This window comes from Diabrotica undecimpunctata, chromosome 10 (genome assembly GCF_040954645.1).
Source record: "Diabrotica undecimpunctata isolate CICGRU chromosome 10, icDiaUnde3, whole genome shotgun sequence".
In the NCBI taxonomy this organism is placed as follows: Eukaryota; Metazoa; Arthropoda; class Insecta; order Coleoptera; family Chrysomelidae; genus Diabrotica; species Diabrotica undecimpunctata.
In genome coordinates, this window is record NC_092812.1 from 19,435,312 (window position 1) to 19,454,666 (window position 19,355).

Here is a 19,355-nt window from a genome sequence, read left to right on the forward strand (position 1 = left end):
TAATGGTTTTTAAAACTTAAAATTTTGACAGACGTCATGTCATGAATGGCAAATGTCAACACAGTAACCAATTCGGTATCAAGTAGCGCCATCTATCAAAGGCTAGTTTAATATCAATCTATCCTCGTAGTTTATGGAATGCTAGAAAAAGCTGATTACCACCTTTTTTATACTCGATTCCTGGGGCTTTATTGTCTTATTTATTGAGTTTTAGGATGACATTTGACACTTTGTCTCTTGTTCGGTCTTCACTGTGTAATTGACATTGTAGATTTTGTTGATTGTCTATGTTGTAACCTTTTTCAATATCGTTTATATTTAGATGTTCGCTGAAATGTTGTGCCCATCTGTTAAGAACAGAATTATTTTCAATGTTGAATTTCACCGTTCGTGTCTTTACAAATTTTTAATCGTGGTTTACATTCTCGACGGCTATAATTTAAGGATTTGTAGTATTTTCTCGTTTCATTTTTATCGAATAAACTTTGTATCTCATTGATATTCTTTATCTACTCAAATTTCATCGAAAATATCCCCGATCTCGTTGGAGATGAGCCACATATTATAAACTATTTGATTTTAGGCTTGAAGATTTAAATTTAATTTAATTTATAATACAATATTTAAACAACCATTTGTTTAACTAAACTAAAAATTCTTTTTTACAGTGCCGAGAGATAGGTTATGAAACCCACGAAGAAATCCTCAGAGTTTTACATGAACTCCATACCACAATGAAAACATATCACAGCTACCAAGCCGAACTTCGACAAGCTGAAACTAAATTAAGAACTGCCGAACTACAAAGGAGCAAACTGGAGCAGAGCTTCTCTCAAGATAAGTTAGAACGATCGAAGAAATACAAATTGATGGAAAAAGAAGTAATGAAAGTAAGTTAACATTGATCTGAAGCTATTTTCTATGGCATGTTTATGTTATATACTATCTTTAATGGGAATTAGCAGCAATTTCAGTTGAAAGTTTCGTGGAATATAATCAGTACAGTGTATTTATCAAGATAAAACCAAAAAAATATTACAACAAAACTTTATTTCCAAGTAAACGATAATACATTCATTTTAATGGCAGTTTATACAGATTTCTTTCAAATGGTTACCACAAACCCATTGTCCACATTTGGAACAGAATTTCCTGGTGGTTTGATCCCGAACCCTTCCTCAATACCAAGCAGCAGTTTTGCACGTTGTCGTAGCTGCCTTAAAATGTTTTAATTTTGAGACCTTCGTTTTATTTGAGGTTTGATCAACTCCCAACTCAGGTTTTGCAAGAACCGAACACGTGATATTTTCTCGTTCATATGATGGCGATATTTGTAAATGCAAAGAGCATTTATTGCGGAAATGTTTACCAGATTGTAGAACAGTACCATCGGCCAACGTCTAGTGTTGCGCGCAACATTATTGTGTTGGCAAAGCTGGTCAACCAGGTCGACGCCAACTTTGGTTATATTATAAAAAGTCCAAAGTATAAAAATATTAGTCCAATGAACTCTTGTGTTTATCACTATCTCATTGAAAAAAAAAACTACAGATATCAATTTCTTTCTTGTCTCAAAAAGACTACAGTCTTTTTTCTCGAGCAATAACTTTTGGTCCTGTCAAATGGCATTTTATTATGTTATGTGCACGAGTTCGTACGTTTTTTACAGGACCTCTTTTCCTCCATTTTGTTCCATATTTTCCCATGTAATACTCTTCCGCTCGATTGTCAGTTTCTTCACTTTCACTTCCACTAGTATCGGACTTCTGTCAGTTTCATCTGCTTCTTGTTCGGAAGCCGTATTATGTTCACTTTCAGTCACGTGGTCTCCTCCAAAATCACTTTCGTCGCCAGTATTAGGTTCATCCTCGTTATCACTCAACTCCTCGAACCATTTCAACCAAACGTCAGGATCGTTACTTCTTTCAACTTTACGCTTCTTCGAATTCTCCATTTTGTTCTAAAAAAAGTAAGATCTGGTAAAAATCACGAGTTAATATCATTAAGAATTAGGATTTGTAAGTACTATCAATATTTGCTAAAAAATTAGTATAGTTAGTAGACCTAAATCGAAAACTTACTATGACAAACTTAAGAATACGGTTAGTGGCGTGGGGGACAGTCGTCAACCACTAAAAGACTTATAGAAATGCTTGGCAACTAAGCGCGTGTTACTGTGCACAACCATGTTATACATTCACTCACACACTGCTTGGAAGGTACTGAAGTCTAGGTAGCGCTGACACCTACCGATTTAAATCTGTGAGTAGAAATAATGGGTCGTATGTAACCCACGCCACTAACGGAGGGTTAAAAGTTCTAGCTGCCTCAACAGGTTTAGAAACCCTTTTAGAAAGATTAAAATGTGCAGCTTACGTACAAATGAAAGTAACATTGGAATTGAGTCCAAAGTAGGAGTTGAATTGACAAATAAGTTAAAGTTAACTTTAAGCTGTTGAATTAATGATAAAGTTGAGTAGTTGGAGAATAAAATATTTAAAAATTCGGTACACTGAAGGTATGAAATTCTCTGTCTACTATTCTCTCATTATTTTATTACTGTGGTCCATGTACCCCCTTCTACTTAACTACCATTTAACTTTCAATCTTCCAAACTAATCACCCACCAACACCACCTTGAAACTTGTTTCATTGCAATATCCTTTCCCAATGTTCACCTTTCAACCATTTTCCTCACTCAGCAATTAAAATTATCTTTTTTATATTATAAAGAAAATGGACTGTATATGAGGATATGAGCAGCAGGGGAAATATGAAAACAACTAAGTAGCTCTAATTATTATCGAATTTAAAAGAAAACAATGTTTCCACGTGATACGCACAACTCGCTTACCTTAGAATGGTGTCCTGTAGGACTTCCAGTCCTACATTAGTGGAACAATTAGGTGGAACATTAAATGCTAGGAACCACCCATTGACAATTGGAACCTGGAATTCAAAATCTGTCTTTGTGCCAGGAAAATGTCATAACATCGTGAGAGAAATGAAAAGAATAGGAATCAACATTCTCGTAGTCGGTGAAGTTAAGTGGCCTGGATCTGGACAGACAAACATCGATAACCATGTGATATACTATGCTGGCAATGACGATCCTCATCATTATAACGGAGTGGCATTTATAGTTAACGAGAAAAGCAGTAAATGTGTAAAGAACTTTATACCTATATCCTATATCTGATAGAGTAGCTATGCTACAAATTAATACCACTCCTCGAAATATTAACTTTATTTAAGTATTTGCTTCTACAGGAGAAAAACCAGAATTCTACCAAGAGATCAAACAGCCAATGAAGATCGCAAAAAAAATGCTCTAAACATTATTATGGGAGATTTTAATGCCAAAGTAGGTGAAGGGCGGACCGAAGATATAGTCGGAAACTTTGGTTTGGGTCAAAGAAATGATGAGGAGAAATACTGGTCCAATTTTGCCAAGAAGAAAATCTAATGATCGCAAACACCTGGTTTAAACTACCAAAAAGAAGATTATATACATAGAAAGCACCTGGAGATAATCAAAACCACATAATAAGAAACCAGATTGATTATATATATATACAGATTCGGCAAATTTTCAACTACCGTATACGTTATTCAGTATGTGGAACAAAGATAACACTTAATTGTTTGAATAGAAGTGAGAGGCAGTCACCATCTCGATGGAGTAGGTATGACTTTTAAACAGTGTTGCTATTATTTCTGTTACATCTTTCCTTCTAAAATTTTAGTCCGATACATGAGTCTAAAATAATATTTAAATCCACTACAGTTCATTGTAGAATAAAAATTAATATTGTCCCAAAAAAATTCAAATAAAGTAGCCACGTAATTGTTATTTTCTAATCGATTTTATTAATTACTTTATTAGTTAACAAAGAACAGTGATTTAAGTAATTTATGTGTGGCAACAAAGCATTATTCCCCTGAAGAGTTTAAAATTTTAGGCAACGCCTTCTTTTACAGTGCGAAGCGGCATAAAAATACACCGATGACCAACAGTAATTATCGGACATTGATGGGGTGCAGTTCTTTGCATAAAATTATTTCGTCGCCAACTTTCCGTCGGTAAATCTTTAAGAAAAACTCAAACACTTATAGGTATTCGAGTTTTAAATGTAATTTTTGTAGATTTTTAGCTGTGGTAGCTAGGAAATAAAACAATAATTAACTTAACAAACATTAACTAAATATAAATATTATTTTTATAAGAAAAAAACCAATCAAAAAAATTATTCTAAATAATTAAAATTAAAGGCATTTTTAAAATCTCTAACCAATTAAATGTTCAAACAAACCACCATTTTAAGCTAAACAAAATCCGAATCTATCAATTAAAGCAAGTCTCATTGCATTTAGCTGATTTGTTTGTACTCGACTACAAAGTTGAACAATTTTTTCTTACAATTCTGTTAAATTGGTGGCTCGTTCGAATTCATGCCGATATAATTTTGATTTTAGCATTCCTAAGAAATAAAATACCAAAGGTGCTAAATCTGGTGATCTAGGGGGCCATTTTATTGTTCCTCGTGTAGAAATTATTTGTCCAGAAAATGTTTGTTCCAAATAATTTGTAACTTCGATTGCATTATGTGCTGGGCAACCATCCTGTTGAAACCAAACATCATCAAAGTTGACCGCAAGGTTTCGAACTGCTGGAATAATCTGATTGCGTAATAAATCTAGATACTTTCGTCCATTCAGATTTCCCGTAATAAAAAATGGACCAATTATATTATCGTTATAAATGCCAGTCCACACATTTAATTTCTTTGGGAATTGTGTTTTCACAGCAATACTCAAATGTTTCTTTTCCCTAGACCAATAGCGGACGACAGATGGATTATGACGTTTATGGATTGTGAATGAAGATTCGTCGGAAAACATTTTTTAAAAAGTTATTGTTTTTAAAAAGCAGCAATAAATAACTGTATTATTTCTACAATAGAATGGTTCCCATAATACCATTTCGCCATTTGAATCTTTTCTTTTTGAAAATGCAGTAGAACCTCGATAGGTCAAACCTCAATAACTTAAAAACCTTAATAACTTAAACTTAATAACTTCAAAAAATTATATGTTCCCTTCCCATCGGAGCCCAAAACCTCTACAACTTAAAATACACAATCTCGATAACTTAAATAAATAATATCAATATTGGCCCTCAGTAACTTAAAGAAATGTTTTCACAATCTCTATAACATAAAATTGTTTACCAATGACAGCTGAACAGCTTACTGTATCATAAGTTTTGATCACTGTTCTAGAAACATCGATTTAGGTACTGTGTGATACCTTGCTTAAAATGAGTTCAAAAAGAAAATTAACAATGCTAACATATGCGGATAAATTAAAAGCTATAGAAGCAGTGAAAATGGATTCAAAAGAAAAGAAGTTGCGGCTCTGTTTGGAATACACGAGAGTACATTATCAATCATCATAAAAAAAGAAACCGAACTATTAAAAAAACAAGAATCAGGAGACAAAAATTGCCGAATTCCCTAATTTGGAACAGTGTTTGTTTACGTGGTTAAAACAGTATCGAAACAAAAACATCAGTATCAGTGGACCCATACTGAAAGAAAAGGCTGTAGAGTTTGCTAATTCACTAAAAATCGATAATTTTAAAGCCAGCAATGGCTGGTTAGAGAATTTCAATAAACGAATGATTTAGCCTTAAAAAAATGTGCGGCGAAAGTACGAGCGTAAGCAAATCAGTCTGCCAAGAATGGAAATCTCAATGGAAATTGCATAATTTAGTGAATAATTATGATCCCAATGATGTTTTTAATGCTGATGAAACTGGTCTGTTTTTTAAATGTCTTCCCGAAAAAATATTAACATTCAAAAAATAAAAAATGTTATGGAGAAAAACACAGCAAGGAACGACTTACGATTCTGCTTTGTGCAAATTCTACGGGCACAGAAAACCTCAAACCTTTAATTATATATGTAAGTCAAAAAAACCTCGGTGTTTTGCAGGTTTAAAATCACTACCCATGGATTATGAAGCCAATAAAAAAGCATGGATGACAGCAGAACTTTTTAAAAAATGGCTGATTAATATAGATTAGCAAAGGGCAACTTGAAATAGAAAAATTGTTCTGTTCATCGACAACTGAACAGCACACGGGGACATACCACCATTAAAGGCAATCAAAGTACAATTTCTTCCACCAAACACAACATCACAACTTCAACCTTTGGATCAGGGTATCATTAAAATTTTTAAAACATTATACAGAAAAGAAGTTGTTAGAAGAATGATAGCTGATATGGAGCAAAATACGATTTCTTCTATCAATGTTCTTCAAGTAATAAGGATGGTGGACAAAACATGGCAAAACGTAACACTCCTCACAGTGAAAAACTGCTTTAGAACCTGTGGTTTTTCTTCAGAACCTCAAGAAATCATTTTGAAGAGGAAGATAATAATGATCCTGAATGATGGAATAACAACATGTACTGTATTTAAAGTTATAAAGGCGATGAATTTAATGACGACCCACAAACTTCATCTAAGAGCATATCAATCAACGAAGCAAGAGTGCTATAACGACTGTACGATCATTTATAGAGCAGTGTAGAAACATAAAAGATAACGTATTTTCTTCTCTATGTTATTGAAAATCAAATCGATTTAGAATCTATGAATTGTTTAAAACAAAAGAAAATCACAGACTTTTTTTAGTAGAGTATACCTTTAATTATTGGTTTAACTTTTTGTAACGAATATAATAAATGAATGTAGTGTATGTAGTAATGTAGTGTATAATAAATGCCTATATTTTAATGAACTTCTGACCTATATTAATCCATCACAACATAGACCCTTGATAACTTAAAACCTCTATAACTTAAAATATTTGGTTTTTCCCTTGGAATTTAACTTATCGAGGTTCTACTGTATACGTTTGGCATGTTAATTATTTGTTTTCAACCTTTTACCACGACAGCTAAAAATCAAATAAATAGACCTTACCTTATTGACCTTACACCTGCTGTACAGATAAGGACCGCCTATTCTTTTGAGGGGAAGTGGTAGAGAGGGCAAATGGTTTATATGTACTATTTTTCTGTCTACTGAAGTGCGTTATTTATTTAGCTCACGCTGTTGTCGAATCTCAATTTCTCAATTCAGTATTCTTTGTTAATTAATGAAGTAATGATATAATCGTTTAAAAAATAATACTTACATGATTAGTTCATGTAAGGTTTGTTGGGGCAATATTAATTTTCATTCTACAATGAACTGTAGTGGATTTAAACATTATGTTACACTCATGTATCCGACTAATGTTTTAGAAGGAGTTATGTTACAGAAATTTCGCAACACTGTTTAAAAATTAGACTCGCTACTCCCCGTGCGTGGATTGTGTCTCACTCGTATTCGAACAATTAAGTGTTATCTTTGTTCCACATACTGAATAACGTATACGGTAGTTGAAAATTTGCCGAATCGGTATATATATATATATATATATATATATATATATATATATATATATATATATATATATATATGTTAGTTTTGATATTTCCGCGGGAGCTGTATGTTATATCAATGGTATTCCGGGTTTGACTCCGCGTTAAATGTTGTTGGTTTTGATAAAAACCATTTTGACGACGTTTCGGCAAGATCTCACTTGCCATTTTCAAGTCTCTCTGGATGGTCTGCTTCTTGTCGATGTTCGAGTGGAAGTGACGCTACGGGTGTTGGGCAGCTGGCTTTTGTAGTTACTGTGCGTTGCGCGCGCTCTTGTAATTGGTCCAGTGCGCAGGTCAGTGGGCGGGGTCTTGGTCGATTCCGTTCTTTCGTTATTCTTCGGGATAATTGGTTTCCATGTTCTTGGCAATCTTTGGGCATCGTCTCGAGAATTTAAATTATTTTCTTGTTTTTCTATCTCTATGGCTTCTCTGATAATTCGTTTTCTCTTGTTTTCGACATTCGCTAACATTACCGTATGTTTAAGGTCAATTTTGTGTCCTGTAGCTAAAGAATGCTGGGCTAGGGATGACGTCGTTTCTTTACGTTCGATGGCATTGCGATGTTCTTCTTGTCTTACTTGGATCCTTCTATTTGTCTGTCCAATATAGGCTCTATCGCATTCTCCACAGGGAATTTTGTATACTCCTTGGTTTTCTAGGGGAATCTTTGTCTTGGCAGATGGTAATATGTTCGCGATTTTTCTGTCGGTGTTGAAGACAGTCTCTATTTTGTGTTTTCTCAGGACCCTGCTTATCTTCTCTGTTGTGCCTTTAATATACGGTAGAGTGGTTTTGGCAATCGGTTTTTCGTCTTCTTTTATTTCTTTTGTTGTTTTTTGTGGTCTTCGTGCCATTTCGATTCTGTGTGTGGAAAAGCCGTTGTTTTTTAACGCTTTTGTAACTTTCTGCATTTCTTCTTTCTTGTGTTCTTCGTCTGTTAGTCGTTCAGATCTTATAGTCAGAGTTTTTATGACTGAATTCAATTGTGCAGGATGGTGGTGTGAATCTGCATGTAGGTATCTGTCAGTGTGAGTTGGTTTTCGATACACTGTATATCCAATGTTGCCGTTTTCTTTCTTTATTATTAAGACGTCTAGGAAAGGTAGTTGCTGATTACTTTCTAATTCCATCGTAAACTTGATCTTGGGATGGATACTGTTAATGTATTCTAGAAAGGCAGTAAGTTTGTCTACTCCATGTGTCCATATGATGAAAGTGTCGTCCACATATCTAAGCCATAGTTTGGGTTTATATTCTGCTGTTCTTATTGCCCGTTCCTCTATGTCTTGCATAAAAAGATTTGCTATCACGGGAGATAGCGGTGAACCCATCGGTGCCCCTTCAACTTGTTTGTACCGTTGATCACCATATATAAAATATGTGTTGTTTAAGCAGTGCCTCGTCAAATTTAGGGTATCTTGCGGTACTGGATATTTTCTGCTTATAATTTCCAAGGATTCATTGATGGGAACGTTGGTGAAAAGTGAAACAACATCGAAACTTACTAACAAGTGTCCCGGCCCAAGAGTAACATCTTTTATACGCTCGATGAAGTGGCCTGCGTTCTTAACGTAGGAATCAGCTTCTTCTGCGTAAGGCTGTAGCTTTTCAGCCAGGAACCTTGCCAGTGGTTGTAACGGTGATCCGATGGAGCTCACTATTGGTCGTAGTGGTAATCCATCCTTGTGAACTTTTGGTAGACCGTACAGTTTTGGACATCTCGATGATTTTTCCCGTGGAATAAGTTGAAAATGATGTTCTTTATTAATATTAGATGTTTGTATTTTTGCTTTTGTTGTTTTTTCTAGATATGTTGTCGGGTCAGTCGATATCTTCTCGTATGATGGATCGTCTAGAATATCTTTCATCTTTTGATCGTAGTCTATGACATTCATAACCACCGTAGCATTGCCTTTATCAGCTGGAAGTACAATGATTTCTTTATTTTTGCGCAATGAATTTAATGCCCCTTTTTCCTCGTGTGTTAAGTTTCGTTTTGGCGGTTTAGCTGTTCGTAATATGCGTGACACGTCTTGGCGTATAGTCTCGGCTGTGTCGGATGGTATATTGGTTATTGAACTTTCCACTTCGCATATAATATTTTCAATCGGTATGCGTGCAGGAGCTACTGCGAAATTAAAACCTTTCGAAAGAACACTCTTTGTGGCTTCATCTAGTGGGAAGTTCGAAAAATTATAGACCAGTTTACAGGTATCTTGTTGTGGCGTTTCTCTCGGTTGTTGTTCTAATAATAGTCTCTCGAACTTCTTAATTTGTTTTGTTTTTGTTAAGTCGGCGTTTGTCTCTGCTCGAAAGTTGCTGAGCGTATCTAATATGTTCCATAGTACCGGATGTAATGTGTTGCCAAGAATCAGATAAACTCGAGAATATTAAAACTTCACCTGATTCTTGGCAACACATTACATCCGGTACTATGGAACATATTAGATACGCTCAGCAACTTTCGAGCAGAGACAAACGCCGACTTAACAAAAACAAAACAAATTAAGAAGTTCGAGAGACTATTATTAGAACAACAACCGAGAGAAACGCCACAACAAGATACCTGTAAACTGGTCTATAATTTTTCGAACTTCCCACTAGATGAAGCCACAAAGAGTGTTCTTTCGAAAGGTTTTAATTTCGCAGTAGCTCCTGCACGCATACCGATTGAAAATATTATATGCGAAGTGGAAAGTTCAATAACCAATATACCATCCGACACAGCCGAGACTATACGCCAAGACGTGTCACGCATATTACGAACAGCTAAACCGCCAAAACGAAACTTAACACACGAGGAAAAAGGGGCATTAAATTCATTGCGCAAAAATAAAGAAATCATTGTACTTCCAGCTGATAAAGGCAATGCTACGGTGGTTATGAATGTCATAGACTACGATCAAAAGATGAAAGATATTCTAGACGATCCATCATACGAGAAGATATCGACTGACCCGACAACATATCTAGAAAAAACAACAAAAGCAAAAATACAAACATCTAATATTAATAAAGAACATCATTTTCAACTTATTCCACGGGAAAAATCATCGAGATGTCCAAAACTGTACGGTCTACCAAAAGTTCACAAGGATGGATTACCACTACGACCAATAGTGAGCTCCATCGGATCACCGTTACAACCACTGGCAAGGTTCCTGGCTGAAAAGCTACAGCCTTACGCAGAAGAAGCTGATTCCTACGTTAAGAACGCAGGCCACTTCATCGAGCGTATAAAAGATGTTACTCTTGGGCCGGGACACTTGTTAGTAAGTTTCGATGTTGTTTCACTTTTCACCAACGTTCCCATCAATGAATCCTTGGAAATTATAAGCAGAAAATATCCAGTACCGCAAGATACCCTAAATTTGACGAGGCACTGCTTAAACAACACATATTTTATATATGGTGATCAACGGTACAAACAAGTTGAAGGGGCACCGATGGGTTCACCGCTATCTCCCGTGATAGCAAATCTTTTTATGCAAGACATAGAGGAACGGGCAATAAGAACAGCAGAATATAAACCCAAACTATGGCTTAGATATGTGGACGACACTTTCATCATATGGACACATGGAGTAGACAAACTTACTGCCTTTCTAGAATACATTAACAGTATCCATCCCAAGATCAAGTTTACGATGGAATTAGAAAGTAATCAGCAACTACCTTTCCTAGACGTCTTAATAATAAAGAAAGAAAACGGCAACATTGGATATACAGTGTATCGAAAACCAACTCACACTGACAGATACCTACATGCAGATTCACACCACCATCCTGCACAATTGAATTCAGTCATAAAAACTCTGACTATAAGATCTGAACGACTAACAGACGAAGAACACAAGAAAGAAGAAATGCAGAAAGTTACAAAAGCGTTAAAAAACAACGGCTTTTCCACACACAGAATCGAAATGGCACGAAGACCACAAAAAACAACAAAAGAAATAAAAGAAGACGAAAAACCGATTGCCAAAACCACTCTACCGTATATTAAAGGCACAACAGAGAAGATAAGCAGGGTCCTGAGAAAACACAAAATAGAGACTGTCTTCAACACCGACAGAAAAATCGCGAACATATTACCATCTGCCAAGACAAAGATTCCCCTAGAAAACCAAGGAGTATACAAAATTCCCTGTGGAGAATGCGATAGAGCCTATATTGGACAGACAAATAGAAGGATCCAAGTAAGACAAGAAGAACATCGCAATGCCATCGAACGTAAAGAAACGACGTCATCCCTAGCCCAGCATTCTTTAGCTACAGGACACAAAATTGACCTTAAACATACGGTAATGTTAGCGAATGTCGAAAACAAGAGAAAACGAATTATCAGAGAAGCCATAGAGATAGAAAAACAAGAAAATAATTTAAATTCTCGAGACGATGCCCAAAGATTGCCAAGAACATGGAAACCAATTATCCCGAAGAATAACGAAAGAACGGAATCGACCAAGACCCCGCCCACTGACCTGCGCACTGGACCAATTACAAGAGCGCGCGCAACGCACAGTAACTACAAAAGCCAGCTGCCCAACACCCGTAGCGTCACTTCCACTCGAACATCGACAAGAAGCAGACCATCCAGAGAGACTTGAAAATGGCAAGTGAGATCTTGCCGAAACGTCGTCAAAATGGTTTTTATCAAAACCAACAACATTTAACGCGGAGTCAAACCCGGAATACCATTGATATAATATATATATATATATATATATATACACTCGCGATCATAAAATCCGGGTCACCTTGAAAATTTCAAATTTCTGGAATATTTTTGCCTCTGGTGCAGTAATAACCATTTTTTAGGCTAACGTATTTTTATTTGTCATCAATGTTTGTTGTGAAAGAAAAAAAAAACGATTTTTTATTGTTTTTATTGAAAAAGCAGAAAACAAACCAAATTGTTGATAAAACAGGCATACAAAAAAATATGGAAAATACAGAACGTGGTAAAATGTCAGTGAAATTTCAATGACTAATATCGTGTATTGCCTCCACTTGCTCTAATGACATCTTGCAGACGACAGGGCATACTCTCAATTTTTCTCCGGATTACATGTTGTGGTATGTTATTCCACTCTCTCACCAACAGATCCTTAAGCTCCTGTGCGTTGTTAGGAGAAGAAGTTTGGGGTTGAATACGTTTTTTCAAATCGTCCCAGATATGTTCGATGGGATTCAGGTCCGGAGACCTAGCTGGCCAGGGTAACATCGTAATTCCAACCTCGTCCAAGTATTGCATACTGATCGTGGCAACGTGCGTTCGCGTATTGTTCTGCATAAAAACGACGTTTTCTCCAAGCCTTGCCATGGTATGCATAACATGTTCTTCCAGAATCTCCGTAATGTCCCTTCGTGCAGTTAAGGACCCATTTTCGATGAAGGGTAATTCTGTGCGGAAGTCGGAAGATACACCTCCCCAAGCCATGACCGAGACTCCACCAAATAGCATTCTTGGAGCAATGTAAGCTTGTGAAAATCATTCACTGGTTCTCCTCCAAACTCTTACACGACCATCGGATCCAGTTAGGCAGAAACGGGATTAATCTGAGAATAACTCTTTGCTCCAATCGTTAATTCCCCAATGCGCGTATTGTCGAGCAAAAGCTATTCGTGCAACTCGATGCACCAGGCGAAGTGGCGGTCCTGTAGCCATTACCCGAGAAGATAGCCCAAAAGAACGAAATCTTCTCCTGACTGTTGCAACGCTAACATTGCGATTTCGTACTTCCTGTAGACGATTTCGATGCATAATCGCAGTTGAGGTCCGGATTCGTAAAGCCTGAAATCATCATAATACGGTCATCTCGTACCGTGGACATTCTTCTTCGTCTAGAGCGAGGTCGTCTGGATAGCAAACTCTTCTCCTGAAAGCGTTGAAGCACTCGTATACCGTAGAAAGGCTTACGCCAACAGTTCTTGCGACTTGCCGTTGAGTGTGACCGTCTTTCACAAGCGCAACAATTTGTGCCATTTCAACAACAGTCAAGGGTATTTTTAGCAAAAAATAAACAATAATAAACACTAATAATGGCACTACTAAATACTAATGGTGGCAATAATCAACGTTTGTTCGTTACGTTTGAACAGAAAGTCGAAGTACAAATGTGACATTTAAAACAAGCGGCAATTACAGGTACCGTTTATTTTGGGAAGTGTGCACTTTTCCGCGAAATCGGCACTATTGAAATTCTTTGTTGCAAAGGAAACCGCTAAGCCGACAATAATTCTCAGAAACATGCATTAGTTTGCATTTGTGTTATTATTATTTACGATAAAGCTCGTTAAAAATGAAATATCGGTGATTTTTAAGGTGACCCGGATTTTATGATCGCGAGTGTATATATATATATATATATATATATATATATATATATATATATATATATATATATATATATATATATATATATATATATATATATATATATATATATATATATATAATTGACAAGCGTTATAGAAATGGAATCAGGGCAGTTAAATGAGTGAGGGTGGTCAAGTGTTTTTTCTAGAACACCTTGCTATCCCAAACGTGCATATAGTTTTACCAATTTGACAATAGGCAACTCTCAGTTTTCTTCAATCTTATTTATATTTCTTTTTCAGAGACGAAACAAATACACTGACGTCAAATTAAAAGCACTTAAGGCTAAAAATGAGTATTTGTTGTGTTTAGAAGCTGCGAACACTACGATCCACAAGTATTTCGTTGATGATCTCTCCGATTTAATCGATGTAAGTATGTGATATTTATTGACTTGGTTAACTTTTTAGTAAATGCAATATTCTTCCACAATTTGTACTCCAGTCGTTAGAGACAAATATGCCACTGAACCTCTAAAAATCATACGAACAAACTGAATTTTTCCGAGAATATTAATTTTGGGACCCCAAAAAAGTTTATCACTTTTACCCCGGGCTTCCGGCTAAACTCCTCCCCCGTAGGGGGATTAAAATTTAAAAAAAATCGATTTATCAAGAATATGTATGTCGTAGAAAAAAATGTTTTAAATAAAAAATGTAGTATTTAAGTACAACCTCTGGTAAATAGAGATTTCTATGAATGCCAATATGATATTTTCTCTTTTATTCTTCATTAGCACGAAGTTTCATATTATATTCCCTTTACAATAAAAAGATACATTTGTTATGTTGTGAAATTCCATTCAGTACAAACGCATATTTTACACAGTGCATTTTTTTTGTAGTGTATGGATTTTGGTTTCCACAACTGCATCTCCAGAGCATTAATGATGCATATAACAGCTGAGGAAGGCCGCCAAAAATCTGTACAAAGTGATTTAGACTCATTATCGGCCTGCATCAACTCTCTGGATTCCCGATTAGACAAGCAGAAGTTTTTAGAAAATAACCATGCTGCGTTTATGATTCCTAAAAAATTGGAATTTCAACGTCAGAAGACTGATGAAGTAAGTCAAAGCTTTATTATTTAAATGAACTTTCTAGGATATTTCTATTTAACAGGTTTTTAATCCAGATTAAGTCTATATAGATAGAACGTAAATACCTGTCTGGAGTTTGAAACCTATTTTTGTTAAAATTATAGCGGGAACTTTATCTTTGTTGTGACTGCCTTCTTCTCCTGGGTCTTAATAAACTGTACAGTTTACTGCTCCAATATTTAATAATAATAAAAAATAGCTATATAAATGTCACCACAAATGTTTATGTCTTCAGTCTCCAGAACCTGCAATTCAGAGTATTCTACACCGAGAAATGGAAACAAGACTGACCCAATTACAGCAGAGAGTGACTTCACTTCGAGCAGAATCTGAAGAAGTGTGGAAGACGCTAGAGACAGCAGAAAGTACCCTACTAGAAATGTTATGTGCCAAGGACTACGACTGTAGCGGTTATTTTGGTGACAATGCAGTACCTGCTAGCAAACCCCCTGAGACTGTTTCTATAAAGCTTAGAGCCGATAGGCAAGAGACTGAAGAATTTTATTTAATTGTAAGTATTATGTATATTTTCTAAATAAACAAGTTTAGTGATATATTTTTCACTTGGCAATATCATTTTTCCTTCTATGAAGTACACTCTTCCATATTTTTTAAAACAATCTGATGTTATTTCCCCTTTACCTATTTAAAATATTTTCTAACTCAACTTATTTTATTTAAATCTTAGAATTCTTAGCTCCACATATTTTTGATATGATAAAGAATACTACTCTCAGATTTCCGGGGTAGCCATGGGTTCACCAATTTCGGCAACAATTGTAAACTTATTGATGAATCTCGTGGAAATATCAGCTATAATTAAAATAAACTACAACTTACCGTTATACAAACGATATTTCGATGCTGACTTTTTATTTCAACACATAATGTTTGCGATACATTTCAAGTTTTTAATAACTTTCATAACAACATACAATTTACTCAGGAAATAAAATTACGTTTCTTGACTTATTTTTACAATACAACAACGACTGTCGAATAACTACAAATTGGGTCTACAAATGAAAGAAAGTTGGTCTAGATCTAGATATTTAAATTTTAGCAAAAATTAACCCATATGACACAAAAGAAGGACATATTTAGTTATATTTATATATTATATTTATATGTTATATTTAGTGACCAATTAAATTATCTAGCCCGCAAGGGTTTATCAATCGGAAAATCTGAGAAAAGTCAAAAATATTTTAAACAAAACAAAATTTAAAAAAACATTACCCACCGGAATTTTACAATTATATAAAATTTTCTGTAATCTGATTTGGATTTTTATTTTCAGAAATTTCGAGAATACCTTTTAGGCTCAACAAAAATTGCACGACTTGATGCCAAGCAGGAGTTCTTAAGACAATCTTTGCTGGCAGAAGCACCAGATTTTTGCAATTCGATCAAACCTGTCATTAAAACACCAAAGCGCAAAAGAATCGGAAGACTGCAAATGAGCGGACAACCCAAACTGTTTGGTGGCTCTATCGAAGAGTACCAGGAGGCCACAAATCAAGAAATACCTCTCATCATGAGATCATGCATCAGGGTGATAAATTTATATGGTAAGTGAATGTTTCTCGAATGCATTTTTTTGTATATTTAACTAGTAATTATATCAAAACTGAATTAAAAATCTACGTTATGTATATGCACATACTATTCAGAACTATTTTGCAGGTTTACATCATCAAGGAATATTCAGAGTCTCTGGTTCCCAGGTAGAGATTAACAATTTTCGAGAATGGTTTGAGAGGGGCGAAGATCCCTTAGCAGATATGACAGATGCTTCTGATATTAACAGTGTCGCGGGTGTCTTGAAGTTGTACCTCAGAGAGTTAAGGGAGCCACTTTTCCCGATTATATATTTTGAACAATTCATGGAAATAGCACGTAAGTTTTCTCTAAAATTAACTAAATAAAATCGTAAATAGGCTAGGCAATAAAGCAATAAACAGCCCAAAAGCTACCAAATTTTTGCAGTAAGATGAATCAATTTGATTGATTCAAATTCATGGTAAATTTGTAAATTGAAAATAATTGACGGAAATGGGTTATCGTGGGTTTTTGGGGTCACTGAACCCGAATATTACGACAGTGATGGTCTCTGAGGTACCAGGTGCACATGGTCCCCGTCTCCTGGAGTTTTGTGGAAATTCGATACAAACTCAGTGCAAATTCATTATTCGGGAGTTTTTGGGATCGCTGATCACAAATATCATGACGGTGATGGTCTCCGATGCCCATGGTGCCTAAGATGGGCCTCGTCTCTCTGAAATTTTGTGGAAATTTGGTACAAAATCAGTGCAAACTCATTACTTGTGGGTTTTTTGGGGTCGCTACACACTAAAATCATAACGGTGATGGTCTCCGATGCACAGACCGCAAGAGAAAAAACCTTTTCTTAGCACAAGGTGCCTCTGACGCCATCGCCGACATGATATTAGTGTTCAGCGACCCCAAAAACCAGCAAGTAATGAGTTTGCATTGATTTTGTATCGAAAACTCTAGAAGACGACGCCCGTCCTGGGCGCCAGGTGCCTCGCACATCATCGCCGACATATTAATGCTCAGCGACCCCAAAACCACCAAGTAACGATTTTGCACTGACTTTGTATCGACTTTACACAAAACTCCAGGAGCGGATGCCGTCCTATGACACGGGGACACGGGGTCATGATATTAGTGTTCAGGGACTCCAAAATCACCGAGTAACGGGTTTGCACGGATTTTGTATCGAATTTCGACAAAACTCTAGAAGCCGAGCCCGTGCTGGGCACCAGGTGAGTCGAGATTTTAAACTCATATATGACTGAAAATAATATTAATTGGGACAACTGTGTAGGCGTGTGTACGGATGGTGCCCAAACGATGTCTGGACAGTATAGAGGACTACAGGCTCTCTTCAAAACCAAGGTTCCAAGTGTAAAATTGACACATTGTGTCATATATAGAGAGGCCTTAGCAGCAAAGAATGTTACATCTGAATTAAGTGTTGGGATGGCATTATTAAAGTGGTGAACTACATTAAAACACGACCCGTGAAATCAAGACTTTTCCATAAACTTTGTGAAGAAATGGGGGCCGAGCACACCTCTTTAATTTATTATTGCAACTCTCGTTGGCTGTCCAAAGGCAACGTACTCACAACTTTATACGAATTAAGATATGAATTTTACACGTATCTACATACAGAATCACATGATGATGCGCAAAACTTTATTAAGTCAAAGTTTATAATAAAATTAGCATACCTCTGTGACATATTTAACAAATTAAATGATCTTAATAAGTCTTTGCAGGGAAATAATACTCATATCCTGCAATTGACAGATAAAATTACTGGGATTCAGAAGAAGTTACTCTTATCCATCCATCCAATGGCGCTACAGCCCAAATCGGGCCTTGGCCTCCTTCAACAGGCTTCTCCAACCATCTCTATTTACCGCTGTTCTTTTCCATGAACGCGTTCCCAGGCAGTTCCTGGCATCCTCATCGACTTCATCTTCCCATCTCTTTTTAGGTCTTCCAACAGGTCTTTTTCCCTGCATTCTTGCATTTAATAATTTTCTGGGGATTCTATTCTCATGCATGCGGACCACGTGCCCTGCCCATCGTAATCTCTGCAGTTTAGTATGTTGTGCTAGAGTTGGTTCGCTATATTGCTCGTATATTTCTCTATTGTACCTAATTCGCCAGTTGTTGTTTTCACTTATTGGGCCCAGGATCCTACGTAATATTTTTCTTTCAAACACATCTAATGCATTGGCAGATTTCTGTGTCACCACCCATGTTTCGCAACCATAACTTACTATGGGCCTGATTATTGTTTTATAGACCCGGAGTTTTGTTTTCCGGTGTACGTCTCGCGATTTGAATATGTGGCCCATCGCGAAATAGGCTTTATTTGCCAGCACAAGCCTTCTATTTATTTCCGGTTCTTCTTCATTGCTTGCGACCAGATCCATTCCTAGGTATGTGAATCTATTTACATGTTCTATATCGTCAATAAAGTGTTGTTGCACCGGTCTATTTGATCTGGTTTGTATGAGTAGTTTTGTTTTATTTGTATTTATTGCTAGCCCTACTGCTTCTGCACTCTGTTTCAACTCAACGTAGGTTTCTTCCGCTGCATTCATTGTTCTGCTCATTATGTTTATGTCATCTGCGTATGCTGCTAATTGGGTAGACTTGTTTGTAAGTATGTTATTTCCGCTCACCGTCAACCGTCTAATTACATATTCCAGAACAAGATTAAAGAGCGTTGGAGCTAGTCCGTCGCCTTGTTTCAGTCCTTGCGTTATCGTAAACGCATCAGTGATCTGTCCCTGAATACATACCTGTGCTTCTGTTTCTGTCATTGTC

The 19,355-nt window shown here is 36.2% G+C and overlaps 1 protein-coding gene across 3 annotated transcripts in view; it reads left to right on the forward strand.

Annotated features, from left to right (window-relative positions):
* The window catches only part of LOC140452302 (SLIT-ROBO Rho GTPase-activating protein 1-like), a 266,666-nt gene that overhangs the window by 187,236 nt on the left and 60,075 nt on the right, over nucleotides 1–19,355 (forward strand). For all 3 annotated transcript variants that reach the window (XM_072546471.1, XM_072546469.1, XM_072546470.1), the window contains exons 4-9: nucleotides 669–890; nucleotides 14,128–14,256; nucleotides 14,730–14,951; nucleotides 15,220–15,495; nucleotides 16,285–16,555; nucleotides 16,671–16,883. In XM_072546471.1, the coding sequence (XP_072402572.1) occupies nucleotides 669–890; nucleotides 14,128–14,256; nucleotides 14,730–14,951; nucleotides 15,220–15,495; nucleotides 16,285–16,555; nucleotides 16,671–16,883 (1,333 nt within the window). The remainder of the gene's footprint in view (nucleotides 1–668; nucleotides 891–14,127; nucleotides 14,257–14,729; nucleotides 14,952–15,219; nucleotides 15,496–16,284; nucleotides 16,556–16,670; nucleotides 16,884–19,355) is intronic.